This window comes from Abramis brama (genome assembly GCF_963993115.1).
Source record: "Abramis brama genome assembly, chromosome: 5".
NCBI lineage: Eukaryota > Metazoa > Chordata > Actinopteri > Cypriniformes > Leuciscidae > Abramis > Abramis brama.
This window is the reverse complement of record NC_139967.1, coordinates 50,734,884-50,747,882: the sequence shown is the minus strand read 5'-3', so window position 1 is coordinate 50,747,882 and position 12,999 is coordinate 50,734,884. Positions and strand designations below refer to the sequence as shown.

The 12,999-nt window shown below is 45.8% G+C and overlaps 1 protein-coding gene across 1 annotated transcript in view; it reads left to right on the top strand.

Moving 5' to 3' along the window:
- The first annotated feature begins 6,580 nt into the window (after window positions 1–6,580).
- The window catches only part of LOC311084035 (uncharacterized protein), a 30,422-nt gene continuing 24,003 nt past the window's right edge, over window positions 6,581–12,999 (top strand). The window contains exons 1-9 of the mRNA XM_084115867.1: window positions 6,581–6,723; window positions 7,296–7,865; window positions 8,150–8,234; window positions 8,608–9,658; window positions 9,743–9,823; window positions 9,918–10,089; window positions 10,976–11,065; window positions 11,153–11,196; window positions 11,426–11,598. Of these exons, the coding sequence (XP_083971993.1) occupies window positions 7,455–7,865; window positions 8,150–8,234; window positions 8,608–9,658; window positions 9,743–9,823; window positions 9,918–10,089; window positions 10,976–11,065; window positions 11,153–11,196; window positions 11,426–11,598 (2,107 nt within the window). The 5' untranslated portion in view covers window positions 6,581–6,723; window positions 7,296–7,454. The remainder of the gene's footprint in view (window positions 6,724–7,295; window positions 7,866–8,149; window positions 8,235–8,607; window positions 9,659–9,742; window positions 9,824–9,917; window positions 10,090–10,975; window positions 11,066–11,152; window positions 11,197–11,425; window positions 11,599–12,999) is intronic.

The following is a 12,999-nucleotide window of genomic DNA, read 5'->3' as shown; positions in this document are numbered from 1 at the left end:
GAAATAAATTAAATACATTTAAATAGCCTTAAGATAAATGCGGTTTTGAGCTGCAAATTATCTTCACATTCAGTTGAAATTGCCCTGCATGTGACGAGATTCAAGAGAAAAGGCTAAAGAAACAAGAGAAAACGCTAATATGACGGTGTTTAAGACATTTCCACATCGAAATACATTATGGTAATTTCATGTACATTAAATTATATTACTTTTCGGACGTTTCTGCAATTATTAAACCAGAAAAACAAACCAAAACTATGCTCGACACGCGTGAGTTATCACAATTCATAATTACAAATAATAATTTTCAAGCTCTAACTAGCGAGAATCTTAATAATTGGAGAACCTTTTTGTTCTCCACGCAGATCATAAACCATTGAAATCGGTTGAGAAATCTAAACGTGATTGTGCTTATTGTCCAAAGAAGCCGCAGATCCCCGTTTACATGTGTCATGGTTTGACCCGCTGACTGAGGAGTGACGCCGTTGGGTGGGCGGGGCCTCGGGTGTCAGGTGTGTTTCCGCTTTTGCCATCAGCCAATCATATGATCACTTTCCTGAAAAGGCGCATAGGTTTTTAATTCCTAAAACTGTAACAAATTCCGTGCAGAACTGAGACAGTGTGAGTGTGAGTGTGTGTGTGTGTGTGTGTGTGTGTGTGTGTGTGTGTGTATGTGAGTGTGTGTGTGTGTGTGTGTGTGGGTGGGTGAGTGTGTGTGTGTGTGTGAGTGTGTGTGTGTGTGTGTGTGAGTGTGTGTGTGTGTGTGGGTGGGTGTGGGTGTGGGTGTGTGTGTGTGTGTGTGTGTGTGTGTGTGTGTGTGTGTGTGAAGCTGTGCATGTGAAGAAATGCTCTCTTTTGCGCATCAAGTCTTGCAGCTCATAGATTTTATCAGCTTCTTATTAATGATCTGCGGTTTCGAGAAGATTAAAAGAAAACACTTAAATAATGATCCATGATGCATTAGACTGTCCATTTAAATGCTATTGCCTGAAAACACATTAATATTGTGCTTTTTTTTTGTGCTGGCTACTGTACACAGGCCACCAGGGCACCATACAGACTTTATCAAAGAATTTGCTGATTTTCTATCTGAGTTAGTTCTGGCTGCAGATAAAGTCCTAATTGTTGGTGATTTTAATATACATGTAGATAATGAAAAAGATGCATTGGGATTGGCATTTAAAGACATTCTGAACTCTATTGGAGTTAGACAACAGGTGTCAGGACCTACTCATTGTCGTAATCATACTCTAGATCTAATATTATCACATGGAATAGATGTTGATGCCGTTTTCTGCAGCAGAGCGATGACATCTCAGATCATTATCTAGTCTCGTGTAAACTTCATTTAGCCAAGGCTGCAAAGCCGACTCCGTGTTATAAATATGTTAGACCTATCACTTCTGCCACTAAAGATTGCTTTATTAATAATCTTCCTGATCAGTTTCATCATCTCAGCATCCAAGATAGCTTATAAGAACTAGATATTGCAAAAGAAACTTTTAACTCTCTCTTTTCCAGCACTTTAGACACAGTTGTGCTTAAAGAAGATTAAAGAAAATAGTCCAACGCCGTGGTACAGCGAGCACACTCGGCCCTTAAGAGAGCAGCCAGAGAGATGGAGCGCAACTGGAAGAAAACAAAACTAGAGGTATTTCGCATTTCATGGAAGGAGAGCTCGATTACTTACAGAGAGGCCTTAAAAGCTGCTAGATCTGCTTATTTTTCAACCCTATTAGAACAAAACTGTCACATGCCTGTCCTGTCTTGTGCTGCACATGGGTGTTTTGTTATTTTGAGCCATGTGCTCATGTCATTGTCTGGTCCCTCCCCCTTGTTATCTGATTATTGTTTGAGTTCTCCCACCTGTTCCCCCTTGATTAGTTTCCCTTTATTAGTCCCCTCTTGTTTGCAGTCTGTGTCGGTTCGTTGTCTAATGTTTCTTGTTCCCCGTGATCCTGCAGTAAGTTTCATGTTCTGGTTTTGTGTTGTATTTAATAGTTATGTTTTCCCCCCTCGTGGGTTTTGTTTTGTGTTTGTTTTTCTTTATTGTTAATAAATACTCATTCTCCTGCACCTGAGTCCTCGCACCTTTTTCACTCCTCCCTACCGTGACAGAACGAACCGACCATTATGAGGACTCAGCGGAGAAGAGAGGCACAACCAGTCTCCTGTCCGCAATGGGAGCGGATTCTCCGATTTCAGGAGTTGGTCTCCCTCCGTCAGCAGGGGATGGAGGTGAGGGAGTTCGGGCAGAGGTTCCGTCGCGCTGCTGAAGGGCTGAACCTGGACGAGGAGGCTTGCAGGGATCTGTTTAATTATGCGCTGGATGAACCGATGGACTGGCTGATCTGTAGAGCTTTTGATCGGGTCAGTTTTGAGGCGATGGTGGAGGGTTTCATTCGTCATCGGGAGAGGATCGCCAGGGGAGTGGTCTCTGTTCCGGTGGTTCCTGTTCCGATGATCCCAGTTCCGGTGGACCCAATTCCGGTGGTCCCAGTTCCGGTGGTTCCGAAACGGAGGAGAAGGAGGAACTCCTCCGTGGCTAATCCGGTGGACCCAGTTCCGGTGGACCCAGTTCCGGTGATCCCGAGTCCGGTGGTCCCAGTTCCGGTGGTCCCGAATCCGGTGGTCCCAGTTCCGGTGGTCCGGAGACGGAGGAGGAGGAGAAGGGCCTCCTCAATGACCTGTCCGGCGGCTCCTAGCCCAGAGGCCATCCCGGAGGTGACTGCCATCCCTGACGCGTCGCCCTGGTACCTTGCCCTGCCGGCCCCGCCCAAGCTGCTCGCCCTGCCAGCCCCGCCCGAGCTGCTCGTCCTGCCGGCCCCGCCCGAGCTGCTCGCCCTGCCGGCCCCGCCCGAGCTGCTCGTCCTGCCGGCCCCGCCCGAGCTGCTCGTCCTGCCGGCCCCGCCCGAGCTGCTCGCCCTGCCGGCCCCGCCCGAGCTGCTCGCCCTGCCGGCGCCACCCCAGCGACCTGGCATGTCTGCCGATCCAGAGCCTGTGTCTTCGGACAGGATGGCCTCCGCCGGGCCTGTTCACGTCACGCCAGCCGAGCCTGTGTCTTCAGACAAGATGGCCGACGCCGAGCCTGTTCACGTCACACCTGCCGAGCCTGTGTCTTTGGACAAGATGGCCGCCGCAGAGCCTGTTCACGTCACCCCTGCCGAGCCTGTGTCTTCGGACAAGATGGCCGCCGCCGAGCCTGTTCACGTCACGCCTGCCGAGCCTGTGTCTGTTCCTGAGCCTGAGCCGGGGATGTCTGTTCCAGTGCCTGAGCCGGTGGTGCCAGTTCCAGTGCCAGTTCCGGTGGTGCCAGTTCTAGAGCCTGAGCCGTTGGTGCCAGTTCCAGTGCCAGTTCCAGTGCCTGAGCCGTTGGTGCCAGTTCCAGTGCCTGAGCCGTTGGTGCCAGTTCCAGTGCCTGAGCCGGTGGTGCCAGTTCCAGTGGTGCCAGTTCCAGTGCCTGAGCCGTTGGTGCCAGCTCCAGTGCCAGTTCCGGTGGTGCCAGTTCCAGTGCCTGAGTCGGTGGTGCCAGTTCCAGTGCCAGTTCCGGTGGTGCCAGTTCCAGAGCCTGAGCCGGTGGTGTCTGTTCCTGAGCCTGAGCCGGTGGTGTCTGTTCCTGTTCCTGAGCCGGAGGTGTCTGTTCCTGTTCCTGAGCCGGAGGTGTCTGTTCCTGTTCCTGAGCCGGAGGTGTCTGTTCCTGTTCCTGAGCCGGAGGTGTCTGTTCCTGTTCCTGAGCCCTGGCCGCCCGATGGACTGTCTGCGCCCGTCCCGCCCTGGTCTGTCCCTCCCGTCCCGCCCTGGTCTGTCCCTCCCGAAACTTGATCCTACAGAATTAGTCAATTACAGGCCGATCTCGAATCTACCTTTTCTGTCAAAGATATTAGAAAAAGCAGTATCCTCACAACTGTGTTCCTTTCTAGAAAGAAATGATATCTGTGAGGATTTCCAGTCCGGATTCAGACCGTACCATAGTACTGAGACAGCTCTCATTAGAGTCACAAATGATTTGCTCTTATCCGATCGTGGTTGTATCTCTCTATTAGTGTTACTCGATCTTAGTGCTGCATTTGACACTATTGACCACAACATTATTTTAAATAGACTCGAACATTATGTTGGCATTAGTGGAATTGCACTAGCATGGTTTAAATCAAACTTATCTGACCGTTATCAGCTTGTAGCAGTAAATGAAGAGGTGTCTCATCGATCACAAGTTCAGTATGGCGTACCACAAGGCTCAGTACTAGGACCGCTGCTGTTCACTCTGTACATGCTACCCTCACACACACACACACACGCACTCACACACACTCTGTACATGCTACCCTCACACACACACACACACACACACACACACACGCACTCACACACACTCTGTACATGCTACCCTCACACACACACACACACACACACGCACTCACACACACACACACCCTTGGGAGATATCCTTAGCATGGCATTAGTTTTCACTGTTATGCTGATGATACTCAGCTCTATATTTCTTCACGCCCTGATGAAACTTACCAATTCACTAAATTAACGGAATGCACAGCTGATATAAAAAAACTGGATGACTAGTAATTTCCTACTACTAAATTCTGAAATAAAGAGATTCTAATTATTGGACAAAAAACTTCCTCGCGTAATAATCTAGAATACTGTCTAACACTTGATGGCTGCTCTGTCAAGTCTTCGTCGTCGGTTAGGAACCTGGGTGTGTGTGTGTGTGTGTGTGTGTGTGTGTATGTGTGTATGTGTGCTCTTTGATACCAATCTTTCATTTGAACGTCACGTGTCTAGCATCTGTAAAACCGCATTTTTCCATCTTAAAAATATATCTAAATTACGCCATATGCTCTCATTGACAAATGCGGAACAATTAGTTCATGCGTTCATGAGCTCAAGGCTAGATTACTGTAATGCTATTATGGGTGGTTGCCCTGCACGCTTAATAAACAAACTACAGCTGGTCCAAAACGCAGCAGCTCGAGTTCTTACCAGAACCAGGAAGTATGACCATATTAGCCCGGTTCTGTCAACACTGCACTGGCTCCCTATTAAACATCGTATAAATTGTAAAATATTGCTGATTACTTACAAAGCACTAAATGGTTTAGCACCACAACACTTGAGTGAGCTCTTAACGCATTATAATCCTTCACGTCTATTGCGATCTCAAAATTCCGGCCAGTTGATAATACCTAGAATATCTAAATCGACTGCTGGCGGTAGATCCTTCTCCTATTTAGCACCTAAACTTTGGAACAGTCTTCCTACCATTGTCCGGGAAGCAGACACACTCTGTCAGTTCAAAGCTAGATTAAAGACACATCTCTTTGACCTAGCATTCACATAACACATTATAGACTTCTATAATTCAATGTTAGGCTGCATAGATTAGGCCAGCCAGAACCGGGAACACTTCCCATAAATCCTGATGTACTCGTTACATCATAAGAAGAATGGCATCTATGCTAATATTAGTCTCTGTTTATCCCGAGGTTTACCGCAGTCCGCCGGATCCAGGCCGTATCCAGATCTGATGAATGACCAGCGCCTGGACACACACTCACACTCACAAACGCGCATACCTATAGACTAAACACGTAATACGCATGTGTACGCCGTCTGCGTTTTCGCGGGTTTGAGTTTTTGAAGTTTGCGCAGAGATAACCTTTTTTTCCCAAAATCTTTCAAGGCTTGCACCTTGGAACCTGTTTCAAGGTTTCTCGAGCTCCAGGCACTGTTGTAGAGCGGTGTTGTGTAAGAGTTAGGGTTAGGGGTTCATTAAGGGTTTTCTGTTAGGTTAAGTTAATAACTAATGATGTTTGCGACGGAAAAGTGAATCAATCAAACTAACTTTATCTGGACAATAACTTTATTCTAGAGCTGCTGTAAAGCCAAAACAATCTCTGTTACTGTAATCTCCTATTATCACTGTAAAGCTGCTGTGAAACAATCTATAATTTTAAAAGCGCTGTATAAATGAGGGTGACTTGATTTTTTAACTAACTGTGCGTTTCTAACTTTAGTGAATATAGTGTTGTTGTTTAAACACAGTCTGACCTTCACAGATGATCAGATATGAAGATTAATCTGTGTTATAATGACTCAGTTTATGTCACTGGAAGAAACATGATAATCTGGCACTTTCATATGCTCTTGATCTACAGCACAGGAAGTGTGAGGTGATGTGAGGAGCAGCAGGAAGTGATGCGCTGATCTCTCTCTCTATCAGGGTCAGTTCGTGTTTCATCAGTCTGTCAGGGTTAGAGTGCTTGTGTTCAAGATAATGATTATAGTCATTCTGAGCTGCAAGAAAACGGTTTACTGTTCTCCGTTTAACAGTCTGTCTTAATCTCACTCTTAGCAGACACATAAACTCTCTCTCTCTCTCGCTCTCTCTCTCTCTCTCTCTCTCTCTCTTCTCTCTCGCTCTCTCTCTCGCTCTCTCTCTCTCTCTCTCTCTCTCTCTCTCTCTCTCTCTCTCTCTCTTCTCTTCTCTCTCTCTCTCTCTCTCTCTCTCTCTCTCTCTCTCTCTCTCTCTTCTCTCTCTCTCTCTCTCTCTCTCTCTCTCTCTCTCTCTCTGTCAGTGGAAGTTGTTTGTGGTCAGGAAGTGTAAATGTGTCTCAGTGCTTCTTGAGCAAAACTCTTAGCAGAGCACATCCGCCCTGTGAGTCTTGTAAAAGAGTTCAGAGGGCTTTACTGAAGGACACGGCTGAGGTGAGCTTCATTCTCTACATTTCTCTGAAACCATCATCACATTAGATACTATAAATCACCTCATTGATCGTGTGCTGCTTGTAAGGGCAATGCGAACACGCAAACCAGACATGCAGCTTATGGGGGATTTCATGAATGACATGTAAAAATGAATTCATTGCTCATTTCTGTGGCTGGTTTTGACAGACTATTTTCAGTACTGCAAACACTCACTCTGGTCCTGTCGTTTGGACATAAATAATGAGAAATTCATAATAAGGAAATTTCCATTGCAATGTGCCGTTTATATTTTCTTTTGTGTAAATGTTGAACTCAAGCAGCTGGTCTGCAGACCTTCCATTAAAATAGCAGAAATGAGAGATTCAGCGTTCTCACACACACGGCTGTAAGTTGTGGTGGTTTTGTGGTGTCAGAGCAGCATGGATATGATGGCTAATGACATTTTTTTATCTCTACGGATGCACCTTAGACTGAAATGAGCGTTTTCATACTCTAAATGTTGGATCACATGTTGTATGGAATGAATGCTCATGATGATATAGATGTCATTTGTTTTCTGAAATCTCTTTCAGTCTCTTGGAGCTTGTTGGTTGAAAATTTTGTTCTACGTGGGAGGAAACAGTGTTTCTAAACGTCGATCTCAAAATGGACGCCCTGCTCATCACTGTGGACAAAGACTGAACACAAGCCCTTCCTAAACTCCTCATCATGACCATCTAAATGAGAAGACTATGGAGAATATCGTAGACTATCAGGAATCTGAGCCTTACCTGGAGGCCCAGCAGTACATCGAGAGAATGAAGCAGGAGGACGAGGGCATCTCTATGAAGAGCGTGGGTCTGGATGTGTCCGATCACAGGCTCGTGGGTCTGGATGTGTCCGATCTCTCTCCGACCGTGTTCCCGGTCTCTCCTCTCTCTCATGCCACTGTGCAGTGGGACGCTCCTGAAACTCCAGAGACTCCCGCAGAACCCCCGTCTCCTGGATCCCACCCTGAACTGGACTACGCTGACGGACCAGGATTTGACTGGACCTTGAATCTGCCGTCCGCAGACCTCAGTTATATCCCGAATCAGGATGGCGTGTTTGATTTGCCGGCTGAAGCCGAGTCAGAAGAGGACGTCAGGCTTGCTTCTTCCCAGGTACTGTATATTTGAGCCGAGCAGCGGAAGGACCGTGTGGTTTCTCTGGTAGACATGTTCTTGTGTCAGTAACCGGGGACCTGCTTTCTTTATATTTGTGTGCACTTTAGAATGTGGTTTAATATATTCGTACCTTAGAGGAACAGCTTTTGAAACGAAAAGATTCATTTTTTAGTTCACCATTTAAGGCTGGAACATTTTTTGAATGAGTTGGTTTAGATTTGACCAAAAGATGCTGAAAGTTTGGGTGAAGTGAATCTGTTCTGATGTTTTTCGCCCGACAGGCACGTGATGCACAGAAATCAGATTCACAAACACAGATGGCAGCTTCACATGAGCAGTCCTCCACATCTTCTGCAGATATCACAGGTAACGTCTCAATGCTTAAAGCTGATGTGATTTACAGTATAGAAGTGCTTTAAATCATATTGTTCAATGGGTTAGGTTGTAATTGTTTGACGGTTGTGAAATGGCCATGTGTTTGTCAGCTGTGAATGTCGAGCTGTTTGCTAACTCAGTCGATTTGGCTTCCTCTTCAAGTGTCTCGTTGCATAACCTTTAAAATGTGGTCACATGCACACCAGTTTCCCGTCAGCCTTTACATTCCTAGAGGTTTGGACTGGGTGTTGTTCTGGAAGGCCTTTTTGTGTTTTTAGAAAAAGAAGCCACAAATACTCTGAGAACACTGAAGTGTTCTTCTGAAATCTGTAATGCAAGTGTTTATCTTTGCTTTTTCCATCAGATTCCAGAGCAGATGTGGCTGAAGTGCATTTTGATCTTTCTGATGGTGCTCAGATCCTTATGGACACAAGAGACTCAGAGATTCGACCAGTTCAAGAGAGCTCACCGTCGCAAGAACACGAGGAACCCGGCATGTTAGTCCTTCCCAGAATGCTGTTCACCCATGAGGAAAGCACAGATTCAGGCAGTGAAGAGGAAACAGGAGAGTGGACTGAGACCGAAGCCAACGGAGAATCAGCAGATGCAAGAACCGGTCCTCAGGATCCGATTGAAGAACCGGAGGTTGTGGAGAAGGAAGAGTCCAGTCCTCCAGCGGTCCAGTCGGATCAGTCACAGAACACCATAACAGATCCACCCGAGCCGCTGTCGGACCTCACCAACGGTTCGGTGGACCTCAAGGAATCAACACTGACACAAGAGCCAGACAAGATGAGCACATCCGTTACAGCGACAGAGATGAGCCAGAGTAATGACATTCATGGCTTAGACCGAGCGAAATATAGAGAACAGCTGGTAAACTCAGAGCAAAAGGTTGAGCCTGAAAACGGGCTTCCAGCAGAAGCACAAGAGCCTGAGCCGAGAGAGCCAGGCGAGCGGGAATCCCCGGAGCGGGTCCGGTGTTCCGATGAGCAGAAACCCTGCCAGCAGACGCCAGGATCAGAGTCCAGTGACCGGACACATGCAGCGGAAGAGGATATGACATCAGAGCAGCGTATGACATCAGCGGAGGATATGACATCAGTGCAGCGTATGACATCAGCGGAGGATATGACATCAGTGCAGCGTATGACATCAGCGGAGGATATGACATCAGAGCAGTGTATGACATCAGCGGAGGATATGATATCAGAGCAGCGTATGACATCAGCGGAGGATATGACATCAGAGCAGCGTATGACATCAGCGGAGGATCCGGATACTAACCCCGTGGGTCGTTGCATGAACGGCAGTGCTGAGGTGGGGAACCGGGCCGAGGCTCAACGCTTGGCTGAGAGGCTCTACAGGCTGGACGGGTTTCAGCGCACAGATGTGGTCAGGCATCTGGACAAAGAGTAAGTCTTTACCTGGCATTGATGAAGTGTATGAAACTATCTGTGTCTCGACCAAGTCTTCTCATTTGCCTGTTCTTTTGATAGCAACGAGTTCAGTCGTGCTGTTGGGGAAGAGTACCTCAAGTTCTTCGACTTTACCAGCCAGACTCTGGAGCAAGCGCTGCGGTAGGCTTCTCATTCCCAATAAATCTGACCAGTGAGGACATGCATCTCCGTCAAGAGATCGCTCAACTGTTTTTGGGCTCATCCTGATTCTTAGGTCGTTTCTGAAGGTGGTTGTTCTGACGGGTGAGACTCAGGAGCGTGAGAGAGTCCTGCATAGCTTCTCCTCTCGTTTCCAGCAGTGTAATCCTGAGGGATTCTCCTCAGCAGGATCCGTGCTCACGCTCACCTGTGCCGTAATGCTGCTCAACTCAGACCTACACGGACAGGTGAGTCACGTCTCCTTCATTTATAGCGCTTTTTTACAATACAGATTGTTTCAAAGCAGCTTTACAGTGATGACAGGAAAATAATGCAACAAAGATTAGTTTGGGCTGTACAGCAGCTCTAGAAGAAAGTCATTGTCCAGCAAAAGTTTTTGGTTGATTTATTTCTGTTGTAAAAATCATTAGTTATTAACTTAGGGGCTGCTTACACGACACCATTTTCAACTGAAAACAGAAAACTTTTAATGCGTTCTGGCCATTTGAGAACGCACACTTAAATAGGTCTCAAAGTGCAAGTTTTTGAAAGCGAGTTTTGAAAGCGATACTGTTATCATCTGCGTGTAAACTTTAAAAACGTGAATCTGTGAAAACAGTGACGGCGTGCACATGTGCATTATGTGTTTAGTCTCTAGGCATATGCATTTGAGTGTGTATGTGCACATAGTCTTTCTTTACAAAGTGACATCGCCAATTACTTGTCTGGCATGAATAATACAGCGTTTTTAGCCGTTTTTCGCTGATCTGTCTGAACGGGAATAATTTTGATAATGTTTTCATCTGTACAGAGGAAAAAACGTTCCCGTTTTCAGTACATCATTGTCGTGTAAATGCACTCTTAGTTCATTTATCGATACAGCAGCTCTAGAGAAAACAGTAATGTCATCGTTCAGCTCAGTTCAGTTCTCATACAATGCTGTAAAGGCAGGCTGATCAATAATATTAAGAGTAATAAGTGTCCCCAACTAAGCAAGCAGAGGTGTGCAGTGGTGAGTGTCACGTGTTACCCACATAGAAAAAGGGATAGTTTAGACCCCAAACATTTGAACGAGTAGTGCACTTGTGATGTCACTTGATCTTTGTAAGAGTAATCCTTTACTTGTGTCGTCAGAATGTCGGGAAGTCCATGTCCATGGCTGAGTTTGTGTCAAATCTGAACGGCATGAATGGAGGCGAGAATTTCAGCAAGGACTGTCTGAAGGTATGTTTGCCAAAGCTTCATGTGTTGCATCATAAGCTTCACTGCTGTGGTGGTCAGTAGTGATTCGGTTTCTTCTGTCTCTTTCAGAGTCTCTACAGCTCCATCAAGAGCGATCCGCTTCAGTGGGCCGTGTGAGTAAACCTGCAGTGCGCATCTGACTTCTGATCTGCTGCTTTATCTGCTTTATATCTTGACTTGCTGTTTTATGATTTTACTTTTGTGTGTTACACCTATTTTACAGCTTGCGTTTTATTCTTAGATTTTTTATTTTTTTTGACAGCACTTTGGTCAACTTTGGTTGTTTTTAAATTGTGCTTTATAAATAAACAATGTATTGTATTGTATTATCTCTGTTCCCAGAGAGGATGAGGTTCTGGCCAAATCCCTGATGCTCGAGCAGGACTTGGACCAGGACGGGCACCTGCGATCGAAGAGTAACCCCTTCCAGGATCTCCCTCACGATAGGAAGGCCACGGTCTTCCAGAAAGGCTTTTTAAAGCGTAAAGCACATGCAGACATTGATGGCAAACGCAGTGAGTCACAGTGTGGATAAAGTCAAGTCACATGTACAGATATGACCAAAGCTACATATATGCAGTAGTCGGTCTTAAAGGGGCTGTTCACACCTGGCCACTTCATTAGTTTTCTGTGATCGGAAAGCTATCCGATCATGAAAAGACCAGGGCCCGTATCCCTAAAGATTCTGAGAATCCTCTCAGAGAGCTCCTAACTTAACCTAAAAATTCCTTGCCAGGAGTTTTAGCTTAGAAGTGATTCCAGAACATTTTCAGTGAACTCTGAGCAAGGAATGGATGGAAAATCCTATCTTAGTGAGGAGGTGTGGTTGACCCCGTTGTTAGGTACGAGTCATCATTTCAAAAGCCGTGATTGGTTGATCCTACAAGTTTGATGAAAATGAACTTTTGGTGATAATGAGCAAAGGATGTACCCTCAAATCAATAAACATAATTATACACTCTAATCTTATGCAGACTGTAATTGTAAATAATATTTCACATTCAAGAAAATATCTGGAAAATGAATAGTAAGCTGTAGGGGTTATAGCCTAACATTAGAATCTAAAATATGTGAAAACTTAAGCTCATTACACCCTGTTCAAATAATGATTCGTGTCTTATTTGCTCATATTAATATCCTAGCTGGCATATTTTGTACTTTCACTCACATATGGACCCCATTGAAAACAAGATGGCCTATCTCAAGGGGCTGTCCTTAATGAAGTAGAAATTGCAACGTTACAACTCAGTGTGGTCTTAACGAGGGTAACACGGCTCAGTCCAATCTGTAGCGTCTCAATAATTCCCTGTCATCCAGTGTTTGCAGGACATCTCTCCTGCCTCCTCTGTTGGCCATTTTGTGCAGCTGCTTAGGGGAACTCCTAAGCCACTAAAAGTCCTCTTCCCTGCTCTTAGCAGATCTCGCCTTAGGAGCCCTTTTAAGCGCTAGGAATCTTGAGGAATAGCTTTTATATTAACTGGGATATTCGTGTCACTTTTAGGGGAAATTCTAAGAAAACGTCATGACTCTGAGAATTTTCTTAGAATTTGGCCGCTAGGAGCCACTTTTTGCACAAAAATTCTTTAGGGATACGGGCCCAGGTGTAAATGCCCACCGACACGCATCCGAGACGGATTTGAATCCGATCGCTCAAACCACTTAAGGAGGAGGTCTGGGTCAGCTCATATCTGTTGCTTTCGGTGACGTGCACTCCATTAAATCTGCATATAGCGCGGGAATTGAAGATCGGATTTATATCCGTTTTGCAAAAACACATTTATGTGACCAGGTGTAAATGGAATCGTTTTGATAATCAGACAGCTATTCGATCTGAGAAAACGCATGAAGTGGCCAGTGTAAACAGCTCCGAAGATGCCATGTTCACCAGACAACGTTCAGACGCATTTCTTTCCAGT